Below are 21,079 nucleotides of genomic sequence, written 5' to 3'. Positions count from 1 at the left end.
AAGGTGTTCTTGACGACTGCAAAAAACAGAAACTCTTGTTCCTGGTAATAGGAGATTCTGTTCTTGTAGCCTTGATCTCAATAATTCTGCCTGCCTCTTTGACAATTTCAAATCTCTGACCAAGTCACTCAGATCAGCTTGACTAAACAGATGTGGATTAGATGTAGAAGGCTCAAAGTCTGGGTCTGCAGCTGTTTCATTTTCCACTGACAAGGTTAGTTCATCTTCGTCGTCCTCCATTGTCCATACTTTGGGTGGCTTTGTAACACGAAGACTTTCATCGTGTGGCATTGGTCTTATGGCTGAAGGAACATTAGGATATTCTATTGATTTCTTGTTCTTTGCTGAATATCCTGTTACATTTGTAAGGCAGAAGTTAGCAATCTGTTACTTGATCTCTCTGCTCTCTCCATACCATTGGGACAGCGAATGGCATTGAAGGTCGTGATCCATTCAGCCATGCCCTAAGTATTTCAGTATTGTCTTTTGATTCCTCCCCTGCCCAGGAGATGTGGTATGCTCTCTACGCGGTCAGCCGAATGATTCACTGCGCCTGCCCGGAATTCGCATAATAAGTGCTTGCATATGTGTAGATCAGTGATTTATGTTGTTACAGTGGAAAATTCAGAATATACTGTTTCGGAAAAACTTCTTAGAATTATAACAGAATATTATAATGTTTCGTATCATTTCTCAAAAACCTTACTTGATAGGAAAAATCTGAAGTCCTTTCTGAAATCAGCATGAAAACATCTATCAGGAACACTCAAAATTGTCCGAGGGACGAAACCTTGGTAACACAGTGTTACTTGTGTGTTAGTTGGTGTCCATTGTCTTTTTGCTCATTAATGACGATTATTGCACTGTGGATCCAGCACATAGGAAATTGCCAGGAAATTAGGGCACTGCTGACTCCCAATACAGATGGCAACCTCCCATCCAGGAGTAACACTCTGCTCACCACTACTCCTGATTGGCTGCAGAGATATTAGCATGATGACCTCACAACAGGCGACTGACTTTGTACAGTGCATGACATCAATCTTTTCTGTTGTATCCGCAGGAGCCATCCTGTGATTTACCGGCATTTCTAGTACACACAGTGCATCACTCCCATCATTCCTGACCATATCTAATCTCCACATCTCTCAACTGAATGTAAAGGGAAAGCAGTTAACAATTTAAAAGAGGGAAATTCTCCTCCATGTTGCTGACTACTGGATCAAATCCAACCACCATATATGATGGATGAGCCCACTATTCTCCCCGTGATGAGCCTGCTATTTGCCCATGGGTGAGCCCGCTCTTCGCTCAGGGATGAGCTGGCTATTTGCACCGCTGAGCAAGGCTTTTGTAGAGATGGAATGATCTCATCTTTTTCCACTCTCGCATAGTGTTTTCTAGATGTGCAAAAAGCTCAGTAGCTCGTTGTGTGGCTGCCTCTCTTTGTTTGAGGAACTGGTCATGTGGCTGCATCTCTCTGGTTGAGGAGCTGGTTGTGTGGTTGCCTCTCTCTGGTTGAGGAGCTGGTTGTGTGGCTGCCTCTCTCTGGTTGAGGAGCTGGTCGTGTGGCTGCTTCTCTCTGGTTGAGGAGCTGGTGGTGTGGCTGCCTCTCCCTGGTTGAGGAGCTGGTTCTTTGGCTGCCTCTCTCTGGTTGAGGAGCTGGTTGTGTGGCTGCCTCTCTCTGGTTGAGGAGCTGATCATGTGGTTGCTTCTCTCTGGTTGAGAAATTGGTTGTGTGGCTGCCCCTCTCTTGTTGAGGAGCTGGTTCTGTGGCTGCCTCTCTCTGGTTGAGGAGCTGGTTGTTTGGCTGCCTCTCTCTGGTTGAGGAGCTGGTTGTGTGGCTGTCTCAATCTGGTTGTGTAGCTGGTCGTGTGACTGATTCTTTCTGTTTGAGGTGCTTGGTTGTGTGTCTGCTTCTTTGACTGAGGAGCTGGTCTTGTGGCTGCCTCTATCTGGTTGAGGTGCTGGTCGTGTGGCTGCCCCTCTCTGGTTGTGGAGCTGGTTGTGTGGCTACCTCTCTCTGGTTGGGGAGCTGGTTGTGTGGATTCCTCTCCCTGGTTGAGGATCTGGTTGTGTGGCTGCCTCAATCTGGTTGAGGAGCTGGTTGTGTGGCTGCCTCAATCTGGTTGTGCAGCTGGTCGTGTGACTGATTCTTTCTGGTTGACGTGCTTGGTCGTGTGTCTGCTTCTTTGACTGAGGAGCTGGTCATGTGGCTGCTTTTCTCTGGTTGAGGAGCTGGTCGTATGGCTGCCTCTCTGGTTGAGGTGTTGTTCGTGTGGCTGCCTCTCTCTGGTGTTGCTGCCTCTCTTGTTAAGGAGCTGGTCGTGTGGCTGCCTAGCTCTAGTCGTGCTGCTGGTCGTGTAGGTTCCTCTTTCTGGTTTAGGAACTGGTCGTGTGGCTGCCTTTTTCTTTTTGGGTGCTGGACATGTGGCTTCCTTTCTTTGGTTGAGCAGCTGGTCATATGACTGCCACTTTCCATTGAATAGTTGGTCATGATGCTACCACTCTGGTAGAGCAGCTTATTGTGAGGCTGCCATTCTTTCCATGAGTAGATGGACATGTGGCTGCCTCTCTGAGTAGCTGATCGTGTAGCTGTCTCTCAGGTTGAGAAATTTCGTCGTGTGGCTGCCTCTCTCTGGTCGAGCTGCTGGTTGTGTGGCTCATACTTTCTGGTTGAGGAGCTGGTCGTGTGGCTGCCTCTCTGGTTGAGTAACTGGTTCTGTGGCTGCATCTCTTGTTGAAGAGCTGGTTCTGTGGCTGCCTCGCTCTGGTTGAGGAGCTGGTTGTTTGGCTGCCTCTCTCTGGTTGAGGAGCTGGTTGTGTGGCTGCCTCAATCTGGTTGTGTAGCTGGTCGTGTGACTGATTCTTTCTGGTTGAGGAGCTGGTCTTGTGGCTGCCTTTCTTTGGTTGAGGAGCTGGTCGTGTGGCTGCCCCTCTCTGGTTGAGGAGCTGGTTGTATGGCTTCCTCTCTCTAGTTGAGGATCTGGTTGTGTGGCTGCTTCAATCTGGTTGAGGAGCTGGTTGTGTGGCTGCCTCTCTCTGGTTGAGGAGCTGGTTGTGTGGCTGCCTCAATCTGGTTGTGTAGCTGGTTGTGTGACTGATTCTTTCTGGTTGAGGTGCTTGTTTGTGTGTCTGCTTTTTGACTGAGGAGCTGGTCATGTTTCTGCTTTTCTCTGGTTGAGGTGCTTGTTCGTGTGGCTGCCTGTCTCTGGTGTTGCTGCCTCTCTTGTTGAGGAGCTGGTCGTGTGGCTGCCTCTCTCTGGTCAAGCTGCTGGTCGTGTAGGTTCCTCTTTCTGGTCGAGCTGCTGGTTGTATAGGTTCCTCTTTCTGGTTTAGGAACTGATCGTGTGGCTGCCTTTTTCCTTTTGGATACTGGACATGTGGCTTGCTTTCTTTGGTTGAGCAGCTGGTCATATGACTGCCACTTACCATTAAAAAGATGGTCATGAGGCTACCTCTCTGGTAGAGCAGCATGTTGTGAGGCTGCCATTCTTTCCATGAGTAGATGGACATGTGGCTGCCTCTCTGAGTAGCTGATCATGTGGCTGCCTCTCTCCTTTTGGGTGCTGGACTTGTGGCTTCATTTCTTTGGTTGAGCAGCTGGACATGTGGCTACCTCTCTGGTTGAGGAGCTGATCTTGTGGCTGCCTCTCTGGTTGAGGAGCTGATCGTGTGGCTGCCTCTCTGGTTGAGGAGCTGATCGTGTGGCTGTCTCTCAGGTCGAGCTGCTGGTCTTGTGGCTCATTCTTTCTGGTTGAGGAGCTGGTCGTGATGCTGGCTCTCTGGTTCAGTAGCTGATCGTGTGGCTGCCTCTCTCCTTTTGGGTGCTGGACATGTGACTTCCTTTCTTTGGTTGAGCAGCACTGGTCATGTGGCTGCCTCTTTCCATTGAATAGTTGGTAATGAGGTTACCTCTCTGGTTTAGCAGCTTGTTGTGAGGCTGCCATTCTTTGCATGAGTAGATGAACGTGTGGCTGCCTCTCACCGTTGAGTAGCTGCTCATGCAGCTATATTTGTGCTGATAGGTTTACTATTAAAGGTATGGCCCTGGTGACATGTCAGCTTCTTTGCCCTTGGTTGTTGCCCTTGTTTTTGGTGACTGTGATATTAGGGTAGTGTCAGTTGCTTGAGGGGGCTGTGTTGACATTGCTTTATTTATGTCATATTCTTGGATTTTCTAGATCTCTGTGAAAACATGAAGAGTAACGAGGTTTCCCATATAAATGAGCAGAGTGTAGATTTGGCTGCGGCTCTTTGTCAGTCCCGTAGCTTTTATAATGACTCCAGCTGTTTCTGTTTCATCTTCTGCCTCTCCTGTCTATAAAACCTCGGAGCAGATGGTTTGATTATCTCAGCTGCACTGTTCACCAGTGACGACACCACTGGATGACACACCTGATGGTGGTGGTGGTAGCGTTTGAAGGTGACCTAGTCTCTTGTTTTCAGCCTCATTTATGGGTTCCTAAAGGTACTGTCACACTTAGCGATGTACCAGCGATCCCGACCAGCGATAAGACGCGGTCAGGATCGCTGGTACATCGCTAAGTGGTCGCTAGTGAGCTGCCACACAGGCAGATCTCACCAGCGACATCGCTGGGGACGGGGTTCGCTACTTACCTGTCACACTAGGCGATCCTGCGTCCTCCCGCCCGGCTCCACGCTTGTCGCTCGTCTCTCAACAGGAAGCACCGCAGGAAGCTGACGACGAGAAACAGTCCTGGACGTTCTCGCGCGATCAGCGATAACCAGCGGGGGAGCGGATTGTAGGTAACTATCAGACACAGCGATATCGCTAGCAGTATCGCTATAACGACACAAGTTATAGCGATATTGCTAGCGATATCGCTTTGTGTGACAGGCCCTCAATAGTAATGGGACAGATACTCTGTCCTGGAAAGATTCATCTCTGGAGCTGTGGTCACCTGGCTTTTGAATGTTAATGACTTTTGGGGAGAATGGTGGCATGTTCGGATCTTATGTGTTAAGTTGGGAGTTAGAACTTGGACACATCGAGAGCTCAGTGATATCCGCGGTACAGACGGATGCCATAGCTGCAGGTACCAGAGATAATATGGTAGATGTCTGGATCCCATGTGATATAGCTCCCCGAGGTTCCCATTTATGTCACTCTTGGCAATAATTGAACCTTTAGAGCAGATTTTGCTGGTGGAGTGAGACACTATTTAGCCAAGCACCATCCACACATTGCCAGATAGGGAAAAGACTGAAGAGTGCTCACCAGGGCTGTGGAGTCGGAGTCTGAGTTGGAGTCGGTGTAAAATGGACCGACTCCTAAAATATATAATAAATTGGGTACAGTAGTTCAATGCAGAATATTTTTTCTTAGGAATTTGGGAAAGTTATGAAATGTCCTATAAATGACTGTTCTATTCCTGATCTAAGGCTACATTCACACACAGCGTTTTTCCTGCGTTTTTTGTGGATACTATTTTAGCTGCAAAAGCAGATCAGCTTTTTAAAAAAACCGCATCACCTGAAAGGTGTTTGAGCTCATAGATAATGTTTTCAATAGCAAAAGCAGATTAGATATCTGCTCTATCTATATATCCATTTATCCATATCTGTCTATCCATATCATAACTGTACCAAAAAGAATGAAAGCCGGATAGCACACAGACTAACACTCCTTTTTTTAGCACCAGTCAGGTACACCTCATAGCTGCCCAAAAGGACGCCCAGGACAGGCATTGCTCGTCTTCAGTAACATCACCATCAACTGATAGTTGGAATAAATAGACTGCATTCATCACCACATCTTAAGGTGCAGGCTTTATTTTCAAGTGTAGGGGTGTGAAATATGAGGTTCTGCAGCAGCTGAGGTGTGCAGTATGAAATTCTGTAGAACAGTATGAGATTCTGCCCCCCCCCCCTAGGTTTGATCCTGGCTACGCCCATAGTCATGAAAATAAAGAAAACTCTTTGAATGAGAAGGTGTGTCCAAACTTTGGTGTGTACCGTATACATGTACATGTATACAGTGTATTACATATTTACAATTTATTACAGTTTTTTGTGTTCTAAAGTTGTATTCCAATAAATAGATATTATGTTCTATCTAAATATCTTGATTATTGAATCATAGAAATGATTAAATGTCTGATGTTTACATTGTACCACAATAAATTTTTCACTTAAATATAAGCAATATATGTGGGAGTCAGAGTAAATTGAGGAGTCGGAGTCGTGGAGTTGGAGTCGGAGTAAATTGAGGAGTCGGAGTCGCAGGTTTGGCTTCCCGACTCCACAGCCCTGGTGCTCACACAGGATAGAAAGTGCAGGAATTGCTGCAGATCATAGCTTGCCACATTCAGTGGTTATTTAAGTGAATTTTACAAATAATTAGGAGACTGACTTTTTCAGGAAAGACATTAGATAAGTAGCAGGCTCCCCAGGGCCTCACAGTGAAGACACTGTAAGCGAAAGAGGCGTCATCCCTATTATCAAGAGGTCCCAGATATCTGCTGCTCACAGGGTGTCCAGCACCACCAGTGGCTGCCTGTGTGCTATAACCAGGGAGTCGGATACTCTCTAGGAAAATGGTTAAAGATAAGCATGGCGTAGATCAGGGTTCCCCAACTCCAGTCCTCAAGGCCCACCAACAGATCATGTTTTCAGGATTTCCTTAATATTGCTCAGGTGATAATCACCTGAGCAATATTAAGGAAATCCTGAAAACATGATCTGTTGGTGGGCCTTGAGGACTGGAGTTGGGGAACCCTGGCGTAGATGACACTCATCTTTGGACAAATCGTATGGTCTGTAGAGATCTGGTGTCAGATCGGAATTGCAAGTGTGTAATGCCAAGTGCCACTGAGCATCATGGGAGTGTTCGTCTTGTGATTCTCGAATTCCCCCTCGGTGTCGCTCTCTGGAGTTGTCATCGTCAGAAGACTCGCCATTAATTCTTTACTTCAGTGATAACAATAGTGGGAATGAGCATCCTCATAATGGCTAGGAGATGTGGAGCAATGACATGACACAGGACTACACTCTTCACCATATATTCGCAGTGCTGCACTTTTACTCTTCACTGTATACGCAGTGCCGAATTCTGACACCTCAGCGTGTAGTTAGTCATGTACGCTCTCACGCTTCTCTGGTTAGTTGCAGTGCCGCATGCTCTCCTGTTCTTCACTATATAGTCGCAGTCCCATACGCTATCCCGTTCTTCACTGTGTTGTCGCAGTCACACACACCCTCCGATTTTTCACTGTATAGTCGGAGTGCCGCATGCTCTCCCGTTCTTCACTGTGTAGTTGCAGTCCTGCATGCTCTTGCACTTAGCTGTGTAGTCGCAGTCCCGCATGCTCTCCCGTTCTTGTGCCACAAGCTCACCCGTTCTTCACTGTGTAGTCGTAGTGCCATACGTTCTCCCTTTCTTCACTGGGTAGTCGCAGTCCCGCACACTCTTCCGTTTTTTACTGCGTAGTCGCAGTTCCGCAAGCTCACCTGTTCTTCACTGTGTAGTCGCAGTCCCACACGCTCCTTGTTTCTTCTCTGTGTAGTTGCCATCCTGCACGCTTTCACTCTTCATTGTCTTGTTGCAGTCCTGCGTAATCTCACTTTTCACTGTGTAGTTGCAGTCCCGCACGCTCTCCCATTCTTCACTGTGTAATCACAGTCACGTGTGCTCTCCCATTCTTCTTTGTGTAGTTCAGGTCCCCACGTGCACTCTCGTTCTTCACTTTGTAGTCACAGTCCCTTACACTCTCCCGTTCTTCACTGTGCAATCGCAGTCCCTTGTGCTCTCCCATTCTTCAATGTGCAGTTGCAGTCTGGCACGCTCTCCCGTTCTTCACTGTGTAGTCACAGTCCCGCTCGCTCTACCATTCTTCACTATGTAGTTGCAGTCCCATATGCTCCTTGATTGTTCACTGTGTAGTCGCAGTCCCACATGCTCTCCCATTCTTCACTGTGAAGTCGCAGTGCTGCGCGCCCTCCCCTTTTTCACTGTATAGTCGCAGTCCTGCACGCTCTCCTGTTCTTCACTGTGTAGTTGCAGTCCCGCATGCTCTCCCATTCTTCACTGTGTAGACGCAGTCCCGCACGCTCTCCTGTTCTTCACTGTGTAGTTGCCATCCCCCACACTCTCCTGTTCTGGGCCGTTCCATGGTAACTTACGTTTCATTAACAAGCCAAAAACTGAGTAAATAATGGCTACAGACTGTTCTTTGAAGGCAGGCACAAAAATTAGTGAATGTATATTGTACATTATACTATTCTCAATAGATTTCAGCACAGTTTGATTTTTCAACAATGCAAATTAAATACAAAATACAGTGTTATTACTTGGTAACTTACGTTAAACAAAAAATAAAGGCAATTGTCCATATCATGAAACTGCTACATTCTCTTCTGGTAAACAGGGGAGAAGCACTATTTTTATTGTATTAAAACACTATAGTCCAAGCAACTTTAACAAATTTATTTTAACCTCTCAAGTTAAATGCAACAGCTTTCATTACAAGAAATCTAGATAACTTACGTTACCACACAATATAGTAACTTACGTTACAAAACAAAGAATGTGTTCAACTTTGTCAGTGTTCATATTTGAGAAGGCAAACTGACTTTATTTAGGCAAAACATTGGCTGCATGTGAATTCATTGGTGTGAACTACATATGTAGACTAAAATTTAGTATAAAAATGTAATCAATCAATATTCATACTTCAGTTGTCAACATTTTTGCAGAGTGGAAATTTTGATTACAAAATATGACCGTTGATCATTACATAATGTAGACTAAATTTTAATCTAGGCCTACATATGTGGTCCAGTCCAATGAATTCAGACAGTCTGATCACTGGTCACTACTTGTTAGGAGTCAGGTTCCTGCATCTGCTCTGCAGGAATCCAGACCCTTACATTCTGCGGTCTCTTGCTCTTTATCTACCGCAGAGGAGATTGCCTTGCAGCAAATCTCTCCAGGGCTAAGTCCCTCTGTCCTCCTACTGGGCATGCTCATGAGACGGTTTCCTATTGGAGATCGGGAGTCATGTGCTCAGGTCCTGCTCCAGATCTCATTGGTCCATCTCGGAGATCTGGAAGCTTCCGGAAGGTCCCGGCTGCTATAAAAAGCGCGCATGGCCGTTCCGCCATGCGCTAGTATAGACTATACTGCTATGTGTGAATGGTGACGGATGTATGATTCTGGTGACTGACTTATTATAAAACCCCTTCCCTCTGATATTACGCATGTGGTTAGGGAATTAGTTCAGTAGTCTGCGCCAGTCTGTGGCAAGCCTTAGGCCACTGTGCACACCGCACCTCTGCGCTAGCGTCCGACATAGCGCCTGCTTTGTAGCTGTGTCGTCCAGCGGCAGTGTCCTGCGCCGCGCTGCAGTTGCAGCCCTTCTTGGCGTTCGCAGTAGCGACGCCGCACACACGGTAGGTCTAGACGGACGCAGCCCCTCTGTCTTAGTTCCTGCTCCTGTGACCTTATACCGTGTGTGCATTTACCTGAGGCCTGTGACTCTAACAGGCTCAGCTTTTTTGTATGTTTTTGTTGCGGCGCCTCTGTGTGTGAACAGAGCCCGCTCTGCGCACTTCGGGTGAAGTTGAACCCGTGCGCATTATATCGCCATATTGCTCGTCTGCCATTACTCAGCAGCGGTTGTAACACCTACTGCATGGTGGACCCCGAGCGTGTACATAAAGTGCAGCAAAGATTCATCTCATCTTCTACACGGCACTGGTCACTACTGAGCATGTACATAAAGTGCAGCACAGAATCATCTCAGCTACGACTCCACAGCACTGGTCACTACTGAGCATGTACATAAAGTGCAGCACAGATTCATCTCATCTACGACTCCACAGCACTGGTCACTACTGAGCATGTACATAAAGTGCAGCACAGATTCATCTCATCTACGACTCCACAGCACTGGTCACTACTGAGCATGTACATAAAGTGCAGCACAGATTCATCTCATCTACGACTCCCCAGCACTGGTCACTACTGAGCATGTACATAAAGTGCAGCACAGATTCATCTCATCTACGACTCCACAGCACTGGTCACTACTGAGCATGTACATAAAGTGCAGCACAGATTCATCTCATCTACGACTCCACAGCACTGGTCACTACTGAGCATGTACATAAAGTGCAGCACAGATTCATCTCATCTACGACTCCCCAGCACTGCCCCATGATTGATCACGTACATAAAGTGCAGCACAGATTCATCTCCAATAAAAGCCGAGATCCTCAGATCAGGAACAGAACAGACTTTTATAGGACTTTTCATAACTTTCCCAAATTCTTATGAAAATATTTACAGCACATCCTGCATTGTATGCTGTCGTCTCCATCTTTTCAGCTGGCTTTAATGGCATTGTGACTCTAAAAATACTAAGAATGACCTTATAAAGTAAAATGAACATCAAAATTATGATAGTATTTAATTATTTCAAAAAGCTGACTGTAAGTGTTGTCCAAAAATTGAAAGGCATGTAACTTACATTGAAAAGCTGAAGTAGCTTATGTTACAAAGCTGATGGTAATTTACGTTACAATACGTTTACTTCATACAGAAACTGTGAAACTTTTAGCAGCAACATGAAACTTCGTGAATAGTTAATACATTATGCAATGCAAGTTACAACTTAATTTATGCTTAGTTCTCAAGCCTACAAAAACTTTTTATCTTTTTGGTAACTTAGGCCTCTTTCACACTTCAGTTTTTTACAATCAGTCACAATCCGCCAGGTTTTGAAAAAAACGGATCCGCAATTTTCTTTTGAGGATCCGTTTTTTTTTCTCTCTCTCTCCTTGATTCTTCACTGTGTATTTGCCGCCCTGCACACTTTCACAATTCATTGTCTTGTTGCAGTCCTGCGTGATCTCACTCTTCAACGTGTAGTTGCAGTCCCGCACGCTCCCCCGTTCTTCACTGTTTAGTCGCAGTCCTGCGCACTCTCCCATTTTTCACTGTGTAGTCGCAGTGCCGCATGCTCTCACGTTCTTCACTGTGTAGTCTCAGTTCTTAATGCGCTAGTTCACTGTGTAGTCGCAGTCCCGCACAATCTCACACTCTTCACTGTGTAGTCTCAGTTCTTAATGCGCTAGTTCACTGTGTAGTCGCAGTGCCACATGCTCTCACGTTCTTCACTGTGTAGCCTCAGTCCTGAATGCGCTAGTTCACTGTGTAGTCATAGTGCGCACGCTCTCCCGTTCTTCACTGTGTAGTCGCAGTCCCGCACACTCTCCCGTTCTTCACTGTGTAGTCATAGTGCGCACTCTCTCCCGTTCTTCACTGTGTAGTCGCAGTCCCGCATGCTCTCCCGTTCTTCATTGTGTAATTGCAGTCCTGCATGCTCCCTTTTTTCAGTCTGGTTTTTGGGCAGGATCATGTGTACTATTACTGTAGTGTTGTGTGTTCCGTGAAGAGACGTTGGATCAGACAGAAGTCGGCCAGATTTTCTGCACACTTGCATGCACTTCTCTCTTAGGCTATGTGCACACGGTGCGGATTCTGCTGTGGAATTTTCTGCGCAGATTTTGCTAAATCTGCAGGTAAAATGACCTGCGTTTTACCTGCAGATTTAGTGCAGTTTTTGTGCGGATTTCCTCTGCAGTTTTCACCTGCAGATTTCTATAATGGAGCAGGTGGAAAACTGCAGCAAAACCGCACAAAAGAAGCGACATGCTGCTTCTTTTAGGGTACGTGCACACGCTGCGGATTGGGGTGCGGATTTGGCCGCCGCGCGGATTTTGTAAAATCCGCAGGTAAATCTGCAGGTCACAAGACCTGCGGGTTTTACCTGCGGATTAGCCTGCGGTTTTGCCCTGTGGTTTTTCATCTCCACAGTGGAGGAGATGGCAAACCGCTGCGGAATCTGCAGAAAGAATTGAAATGTCCATTTTTTCTGCGGTTTAGAAACCGCAGGAAAACCGCGTGGAAAAATCTGCACCGTCTGCACTGCGGTTTTTAATATCCATAGGATATTATGGTACCGTACACCGCAGCAAAAACTGCTGCGGATCCGCAGCGGCCAAATCCGCTGCGGAACCGCAGCAGAATCCGCAGCGTGTGCACACACCCTTATTCAGCACCAAATCTGCGCAGAAAAATCTGCAGCATGTGCACAGCGTTTTTTGTTTTACATAGCCTTAAATGGTACTGTACATCACGTGCAGTTCTGCTGCAGTTCTTCAGGACCAAATCTGCTGCAGAACTGCACAGAATCTGCACCGTGTGCACAGGGCCTTAGGGTGTGTGCACACGCTGCGGATTCTGCTGCGGATTTTTCCACGCGGATTTTGCAAAATCCGCAGGTCAAAAGACCTGCGGTTTATCTGCAGATTAACCTGCGGTTTGACACCTCTACAATGGAGCAGGTGTGAAACCGCTGCGAATTCCGCACAAAGAAGTGACATGCTGCGGTTTTGAAACCGCAGCAAATCCGCGCGGAAAAATCTGCACCGTGTGCACTGCGGTTTTTATTTTCCATAGAATATAAAGGTACTGTACACCGCAGCAAAAACTGCTGCGGATCTGCAGGGCCAAAACCGCTGCGGATCCGCAGCAGAATCCGCAGCGTGTGCACACACCCTAAGTTTTGCGCATATTCACCTCTTTGTCTTTAACCCCTTCCTGACATCAGATGTACTATCCCGTCCATGGGACCCGGGCCCCTATGCCCATGGACGGGATAGTACGTCTACCGCGATCAGCGGCGCCCACGTGGTGAGCGCCGCTGATCGCGGCCGGGTGTCAGCTGATTATCACAGCTGACACACAGCACAATGTGTCAGGGGCGGTCACGGACCGCCCCGACACGTTAACCCCTTGCACACCGCGATCAAACATGATCGCAGTGTACCGGGGGTTAAAGGGAAGCATCGGCAGGGAGGGGGCTCCCTCCGTGCTTCCCTGAGCCCCCCCACGGCAGCCCAATGTGCAGCGCTGCTGCGGGGGACTCCTTTCCTGCAGGCCCCCGAATCCAAGATGGCAACGGGGGCCTGCAGGAAGCTGGCTTCCTCAGTGCCTGCAAAGCGCAGGCATGAGGAAGCCTTCTGCACTGCCTGTGACAGATCGCTGATCTGTCACAGTGATCTGTGATGTGACAGATCAGCGATCTGTCACAGGACAGTGATGTCCCACCTGAGACTATTTAATAAAGTTAAAAAAAAATAAAAAAAAAGTGTTAAAATAAATTTAAAAAAATCGCCAAATAAATTAGAAAAAAAAAAATATTCCCCCAAATAAATCCATTTTTTGGAAATAAAAAAAAAAACAATAAAAGTACACATATTAGGTATCGCCGCATCCGTAACGACCTGCCCTATATAACTGTCCCGTTAGTTAACCCCTTTAGCGAACCCCTTAAAAAATAAAAATAAAAAACAAAGCAAAAAATAATGATTTATTATCATACCGCCAAACAAAAAGTGTAATAACACGCGATCAAAATGACGCATATAAATATCCATGGTACCGCTGAAAACGTCATCTTGTCCCTCAAAAAACGAGCCGCCACACAGCATCATCAGCGAAAACATAAAAAAGTTATAGCTCGCAGAATAAAGCGATGCAAAAATAATTATTTTTTATATAAAATAGTTTTCATTGCATAAAACCGACAAAACATAAAAAAATGACCTAAATGAGGTATCGCTGTAACCGTACTGACCCGAAGAATAAAACCGCTTTATCAATTTTATCGCACGCGGAACGGTGTAAACGCACCCCCCCAAAAGAAATTCATGAAACCCTGGTTTTTGTTCATTCTGCATCCCAAAAATCGGAATAAAAAGCGATCAAAAAATGTCACGTGCCTGAAAATGGCACCAATAAAAACGCCAACTCGTCCCGCAAAAAATAAGACCTCACATGACTCGGTGGGTCAAAATACGGAAAAATTATAGCTCTCAATATGTGGTGATGCAAAAACTATTTTTACAATAAAAAGCGTCTTTTAGCATGCGACAGCTGCAAAATATAAAAACCGCCATAAATAGTAAATCAAACCCCCCGTTATCACCCCCTTAGTTAGGGAAAAATAATAAAATAAAAAAAATGTATTTATTTCCATTTTTCCATTAGGGCTAGGGTTAGGGGTGTGTTGGGGTTCGGGTTGGAGTTAGAATTGGGGGTTTCCACTGTTTGGGCACATCAGGGGCTCTCCAAATGCAACATTGCATCTGATGTCAATTCCAGCCAATTCTGAGTTGAAAAAGTCAAATGGTGCTCCTTCCCTTCCAAGCTCTGCCATGCGCCCAAACAGTGTTTTACCCCCACATGTAGGGTATCAGCCTACTCAGGTCAAATTGCAAAACAATTTTTGGGGTCCAATTTCTCCTGTTACCCTTAGGAAAATAAAAAATTGGGGGCAAAAATATTATTTTTGTGGAAAAAAATGATTTTTTTATTTTCATGCCCTGGCATTATAAACTTCTGTGAAGCCTTTGGGGGTTCAAAGTGCTCACCTCACATCTAGATAAGTTCCTTAGGGGGTCTAGTTTTCAAAATGGGGTCATTTGTGGCGGGTTTCCACTGTTTAGGTACATTAGGAGCTCTCCAAAGGCAACATGACACCCGCAGACCATTCCATCAAAGTCTGCATTCCAAAACGTCACTACTTCCCTTCCGAGCCCCGACGTGTGCCCATACAGTAGTTTTCTCCCACATATGGGGTATCAGCATACTCAGGACAAATTGGACAACAACTTTTGGGGTCCAATTTCTCCTGGTACCCTTGGGAAAATAAAAAATGGTGACTAAAAGATCATGTTTGTGGAAAAAATACGAATTTTTTATTTTTTCACGCCCGGGAGTTATAAACTTTTGTGAAGCACTGGGGGGTTCAAAGTGCTCACCACACATCTAGATAAGTTCCTTGGGGGGTCTAGTTTACAAAATGGTGTCATTTGTGAGGGGTTTCCACTGTTTAGGTACATCAGGGGTTTTCCAATCGCGACATGGTGTCCGATCTCAAATCCAGCCAAAAACGTCAAATGGCGCTGCTTCCCTTCCGAGCTCTGCCATGCGCCCAAATAGTGGTTTACCCCACATGTGGGGTGTCAGCGTACTCAGGACAAATTGCACAATAACTTTTAGGGTCCTGTTACCCTTGGGAAAATAAAAATTGTGGTGAAAAGATCATTTTTGTGGAAAAAATATGATTTTTTAATTGTACCTCTGTACGTTATAAACTTCTGTAAAGCCCTTGTGGGTTCAAAGTTCTCACCACATATCTAGATAAGTTCCTTGGGGGGTCTAGTTTCCAAAATGGGGTCACTTGTAGGGGTTTTCCACTGTTTAGGTACATCAGGGACTCTCCAAACGTGACATGGCGTCCGATCTGAATTCCAGACAATTTTGCATTGAAAAAGTCAAACGGCGCTCCTTCCATTCTGAGCTCTGCCATGCGCCGAAACAGTCGTTTCCTCCCCACATATCAGGTATCAGCGTACTCAGGACAAATTGCACAATAACTTTTGCAGTCCAATTTCTCCTGTTACCCTTGGTAAAATAAAAAAAAATTGAACCTGAAGTATTTTTTTTGTGAAAAAAAGTTAGATGTTCATTTTTTTTTAAATATTCAAAAAAATTCCTGTGAAGCACCTAAAGGGTTAATAAACTTCTTGAATGTGGTTTTGAGCACCTTAAGGGGTGCAGTTTTTAGAATGGTGTCACTTTTGGGTATTTTCTATCATATAGACCCCTCAAAGTGGCTTCAAATGTGATGTGGTCCTAAAAATAAAATGGTGGTGTAAAAATGAGAAATCGCTGGTCAACTTTTAACACTTATAACTTCCTAACAAAAAAAAAATTTTGGTTCCAAAATTGTGCTGATGTAAACATGTGGGAAATGTTACTTATCAAGTTTTTTGTGTGCCGTAGCTCTGTGATTTAAGGGCATAAAAATTCAAAGTTGGAAAATTGCAAAATTTTCAAAATTTTCACCAAATTTCCGTTTTTCTCACAAATAAACGCAAGTTATTTGAATGAAATTTTACCACTAACATGAAGTACAATATGTCACGAGAAAACAATGTCAGAATCACTGGGATCCATGGAAGCGTTCCAGAGTTATGACCTCATAAAGGTACAGTGGTCAGAATTGTAAAAATTGGCCCGGTTATGAACGTGCAAACCACCCTTGGGGGTGAAGGGGTTAAGATAATGATTACTGTGGAATTTTTGCAGTTTGGGGCTGATGCCTGGGACTTCCTCATGGTGCCCATCCTAATCCTTGCAGCACCTGCAGGAAACTTCTGCAGTGGCCTTTCTCCTGGTGATTGGCTGGATCCCTGAACTTGTTTAGTAACTTTTTTGTATTATTTGGTGCTCCGTTGACCATTACTGATCTTGTGAATGGTCATTTTGCTCCTCTCATGTGCTGGTTATTGTACGGTACTTATGCAGATGACTCAATGCAATGATGCTTGGACTATTACTGGGCTGGTGAAATGGTCATGTTGCTCTGCTTCCCTGCTTGTTGCAGGAAGGATTGTTTCATGGTGCTCCGTTATATGGGGCACTGTCTCAGTAGAGGTCTCCTATATTAAACCATGTGGTTGGGGCGGTGAAGCATGAATGGGGTTAACGCTAGACTGGCTGCGCAGCCACATAATATTCTTCTAATTTTCTGCTGATCTGAGGCTTCAGAATCCTCCTGGGAAACAGCCGCCCATAGAAAGAAAACCCAGAACATCGTCCTGAAGTGCTGAGAGCAGCTCGTCCAACTCTCCCATGTGACCTTCACCCTCTTCTCCAGTCATCAGCTCCTCGGGGAACGCTGTGTGCGCCTCTTCCCATCTGCCGGAGGGGACTGTGCCAGTCACAAGGGGCAGAACGTCAGTGGACACCTTCCCGTGACCTAAAATGACTTCATGCAGCACAAACTGCTGACGCTGATTTATTCCCCAGGAGACCTGCCATGAAAACCAACCTTCTCCTTTAGAAGCAGAGACGTGACCCCGAAACTTGGGCGAAGAAATCTGCAGAAAAACTAGAAGTCAGACGTGAAGCCACCAGGAGGGAGCCATTATCCTCCAGAGCTGCTATGTTCCAGAGATACAGCCTCCCTGAAGGACAGAAGTATGAGTTCTCAGAGACACTGCTGAGATGAGGAGGGCGAGCCTGACCATCACTGAGCAAGACACACGAGTACAAGGTGCTCAGACATGGCCGAGGTAAGGATGCCGAGCCCAACCAGCACTGAGCAAGCCACAGAAGTACAAGGTGTTCAGTGCTTAGAGAGACTTCTGAGGTGAGGAGGCTGAGCCCGACCACCACTGAGCAAGACACAGAAGTGGAAACTTTCTGGTTCTGTGATTGTCCCCAATATCTGACAATCTCAGGAGCTGCGCCCTCTGTAGACTGGAAGCAGTTTGCGACTTAAAGAAAATCTGTCTTACCTTTCATAATGTCCTCCTTCAGGCTGCCATCGTCACTCCTATGTTTTTACACTTGGCTTGCGCTCTTTATTCCTTGCTCACATACAGCTTCTGCCTTTTATGTCTTGCAGTTCCCCCTACAATAGTGGAGATCTCTTCAAATATTGTGGTCAACGAAGGAAGTAATGTCAGTCTGAGCTGCATCGCCACAGGGAGGCCAGAGCCGATTGTGAACTGGAGATATCTATCACCTAAAGGTAAGTCGCTCCACAATGCAGAAGCGTGGGGCGGTCCTGACTGTAGAACTAGTAACGAAGACGTGTGTGAATTTAGACGTGTGAAGATTGAACATGTCTGCTGTTTATACTGTTGAGGTGTTTAATACAATTTGATGTGTTTTTAACTAATTTAATAATTAATGAATTTACAGTGGGTACGGAAAGTATGCAGACCCCTTTAAATTTTTCACTCTTTGTTTCATTGCAGCCATTTGGGAAATTCAAAAAAGTTCATTTTTATTTCTCACTAGCTGAAGAGCCCGGCGCTGCCCGGGCATAGTAACTAACTACGGTTACGGTTAGTTAGTGTGCAAAGTTGAGTGTATAGTCCCGCCCATGCTGCATAGCCACATTCACTATTATATCCCACATCATCCCATCAGCCAGAGCTAGCGGACTACTACCCCTTATATCCCATACCGTCCTGTCAGCCAGAGCCACCGGACTACTAATATCCCACATCGTCCCGTCAGCCATAGCCACTGGACTACTACCTGTAATATCCCAAATCATCCCGTCACAGCAGCCAGACTACTACCCCTAATATCCCACATCGTCCCGTCAGCCAGAGTCACCGGACAACTACCCCTAATATCCCACATCATCCCGTCACAGCCGCTGGACTACTACCCCTAATATCCCACATCATCCCGTCAGCCATAGCCACCGGACAACTACCCCTAATATCCCATATCATCCCGTCACAGCCGCTGGACTACTACCCTTAATATCCCACATCATCCCGTCAGCCAGAGCTACCGGACTACTACCCCTAATATCCCACATCATCCCGTCAGCCAGAGCCACCGGACTACTACCCCTAATATCCCACATCGTTATATATATAAAGCTGAGTGTAGAGCCCCGCCCACTCCGCATAGCCACATTCACTATAATATCCCACATTATCCCGTCAGCCAGCGCTACCGGACTACTATCCCTAATATCCCACATAATCCCGTCAAAGCCAGTAAAAGTAGAATAGTGAAATTGCACAGAAACATGGTTTACTAAGATCCCAGGTCAACTTGTAATTTGTCCGGCTGAGTTGCTTATGGATGTACAGCATCTGTATAGTGTCATATTTAATGGGTTGTTATGGGAAAAGCATTACGTGTTATTGGTAAATTCATGTGAATTATGGGGAAAGTAGCACTTTAAAAAAACTCACAGCATCAGAGCACAGTAACACATTAATAATGCATAAAAGTGTCTGTGAGAAAATATTAAATCCACATGACACTTAATATGGGCACTTTCCTACATTCATGTGTGTCACTTAATCATACCACACGGGAGGGGGGATTAATTTCTGTCATGTACTCACTGCGTCTTTCTGGGGGACAGACGATGGCTGGAGCTTATGTTCCTGGGGATGCTAGATTTCTCCCACCATGTCAATGTCTGCTGAGGTGTTGTCAAGTGGGAAAACTTGCGCATAGCAACCAATCACAGCTCAGCTACTGTTAACCAGCTCTCGTGAAATGAGAGATGCTTAGTGTTTGGTTGCAAGGAAAACTGTTGGTCATAGCAACCAATCACAGCTTAGCTTCTTTTGAACAGCTCTGGTGAAATGAAAGATGCTTCGTGATTGGTTGGTGATATACATACACACACACACACACACACACATTGATTTTTATATACAGTCATGGCCAAAAGTTTTGAGAATGACACAAATATTATATTTTCACATGATCTGCTGCCCTCTGGTTTTTATGTGTGTTTGTCAGATGTTTTTAGCACATACAGAAATATAATTGCAATCATATTATGAGTAGCAAAAGGTTATATTGACAGTTAGAATGTGTTAATGCAGCAAGTCAATATTTGCAGTGTTGACCCTTCTTCTTCAGGACCTCAGCAATTCTCCCTGGCATGTTCTCAATCAACTTCTGGATCAAATCCTGACTGATAGCAGTCCATTCTTGCAAAATCAATGCTTTTATTTTGTCTGAATTTGAAGGTTTTTGTTTGTCCACCCGTCTCTTGATTGACCACAATTTCTCAATGGGATTAAGATCTGGGGAGTTTCCTGGCCATGGTCCCAAAATCTCTATGTTTTGTTCCCTGAGCCATTTAGTTATCACCTTTGCTTTATGGCAAGGTGCTCCATCATGTTGAAAAAGGCATTGTTGATCGCCAAACTGCTCTTGTACGGTTGGGAGAAGTTGCTCTTGGAGGACATTCTGGTACCATTCTTTATTCATGGCTGTGTTTTTAGGCAAGACTGAGAGAGAGCCCATTCCCTTGGCTGAGAAGCAACCCACACATGAATGGTTTCAGGATGCTTGACAGTTGGCATGAGACAAGACTGGTGGTAGCGCTCACCTGGTCTTCTCCGAATAAGCCGTTTTCCAGATGTCCCAAACAATCGAAAAGGGGATTCCTCAGAGAAAATGACTTTACCCTAGTCCTCAGCAGTCCACTCCCTGTACCTCTTGCAGAATATCCGTCTGTCCATGATGTTTTTCCTGGAGAGAAGTGGCTTCTTTGCTGCCCTCCTTGAGACCAGGCCTTGCTCCAAGAGTCTCCGCCTCACAGTGCATGCAGATGCACTCACACCTGCCTGCTGCCATTCCTGAGCAAGCTCTGCACTGCTGGTAGCCCGATCCCGCAGCTGAAACACTTTTAAGAGATGGTCCTGGCGCTTGCTGGTCTTTCTTGGGCGCCCTGGAGCCTTTTTGGCAACAAGGGAACCTCTCTACTTGAAGTTCTTGATGATGCGATAGATTGTTGACTGAGGTGCAATCTTTCTAGCTGCGATAGTCTTCCCTGTTAGGCCATTTTTGTGCAGTGCAATGATGACTGCACGTGTTTCTTTAGAGATAACCATGTTTAACAGAAGAGAAACAATGATGCCAAGCACCAGCCTCCTTTTAAAGTGTCCAGTGGTGTCATTCTTACTTAATCATGACAGATTGATCTCCAGCCCTGTCCTCATCAACACCCACACCTGTGTTAATGGAGCAATCACTGAAACAATGTTAGCTGGTCCTTTTAAGGCAGGGCTGCAATGATGTTGAAATGTGTTTTGGGGGATAAAGTTCATTTTCTAGGCAAATATTGACTTTGCAAGTAATTCCTGTTAAGCTGATCACTCTTTATAACATTCTGGAGTATATGCAAATTGCCATTAGAAAAAATGAAGCAGTAGACTTTGTAAAAATTAATATTTGTGTCATTCTCAAAACTTTTGGCCATGACTGTATAGAGATTATTGTACACTCTGCACCCCATCTTGACTGAAAAAAAGCAGAAATGTAGAAATTTTTGCAAATTTATTAAAAAGGAAAACCTGAAATATCACATGGTCATAAGTATTCAGACCCTTTTCTCAAACACTCATATTTAAGTCACATGCTGTCCATTTCCTTGTGATACTCCTTGAGATGGTTCTACTCTTTCATTGGAGTCATCTG

At 45.5% G+C, this 21,079-nt stretch overlaps 1 protein-coding gene across 6 annotated transcripts in view; it reads left to right on the top strand.

Moving 5' to 3' along the window:
- The window catches only part of LOC141085046 (protein CEPU-1-like), a 1,055,154-nt gene that overhangs the window by 734,101 nt on the left and 299,974 nt on the right, over positions 1–21,079 (top strand). For all 6 annotated transcript variants that reach the window (XM_073570040.1, XM_073570042.1, XM_073570041.1 and 3 more), the window contains exon 4: positions 17,511–17,636. In XM_073570040.1, the coding sequence (XP_073426141.1) occupies positions 17,511–17,636 (126 nt within the window). The remainder of the gene's footprint in view (positions 1–17,510; positions 17,637–21,079) is intronic.

Source organism: Dendrobates tinctorius, unplaced genomic scaffold (assembly GCF_039654945.1).
Source record: "Dendrobates tinctorius isolate UK_male_01 unplaced genomic scaffold, ASM3965494v1 ptg000028l, whole genome shotgun sequence".
NCBI lineage: Eukaryota > Metazoa > Chordata > Amphibia > Anura > Dendrobatidae > Dendrobates > Dendrobates tinctorius.
This window is presented reverse-complemented; position numbering and strand designations above follow the sequence as displayed.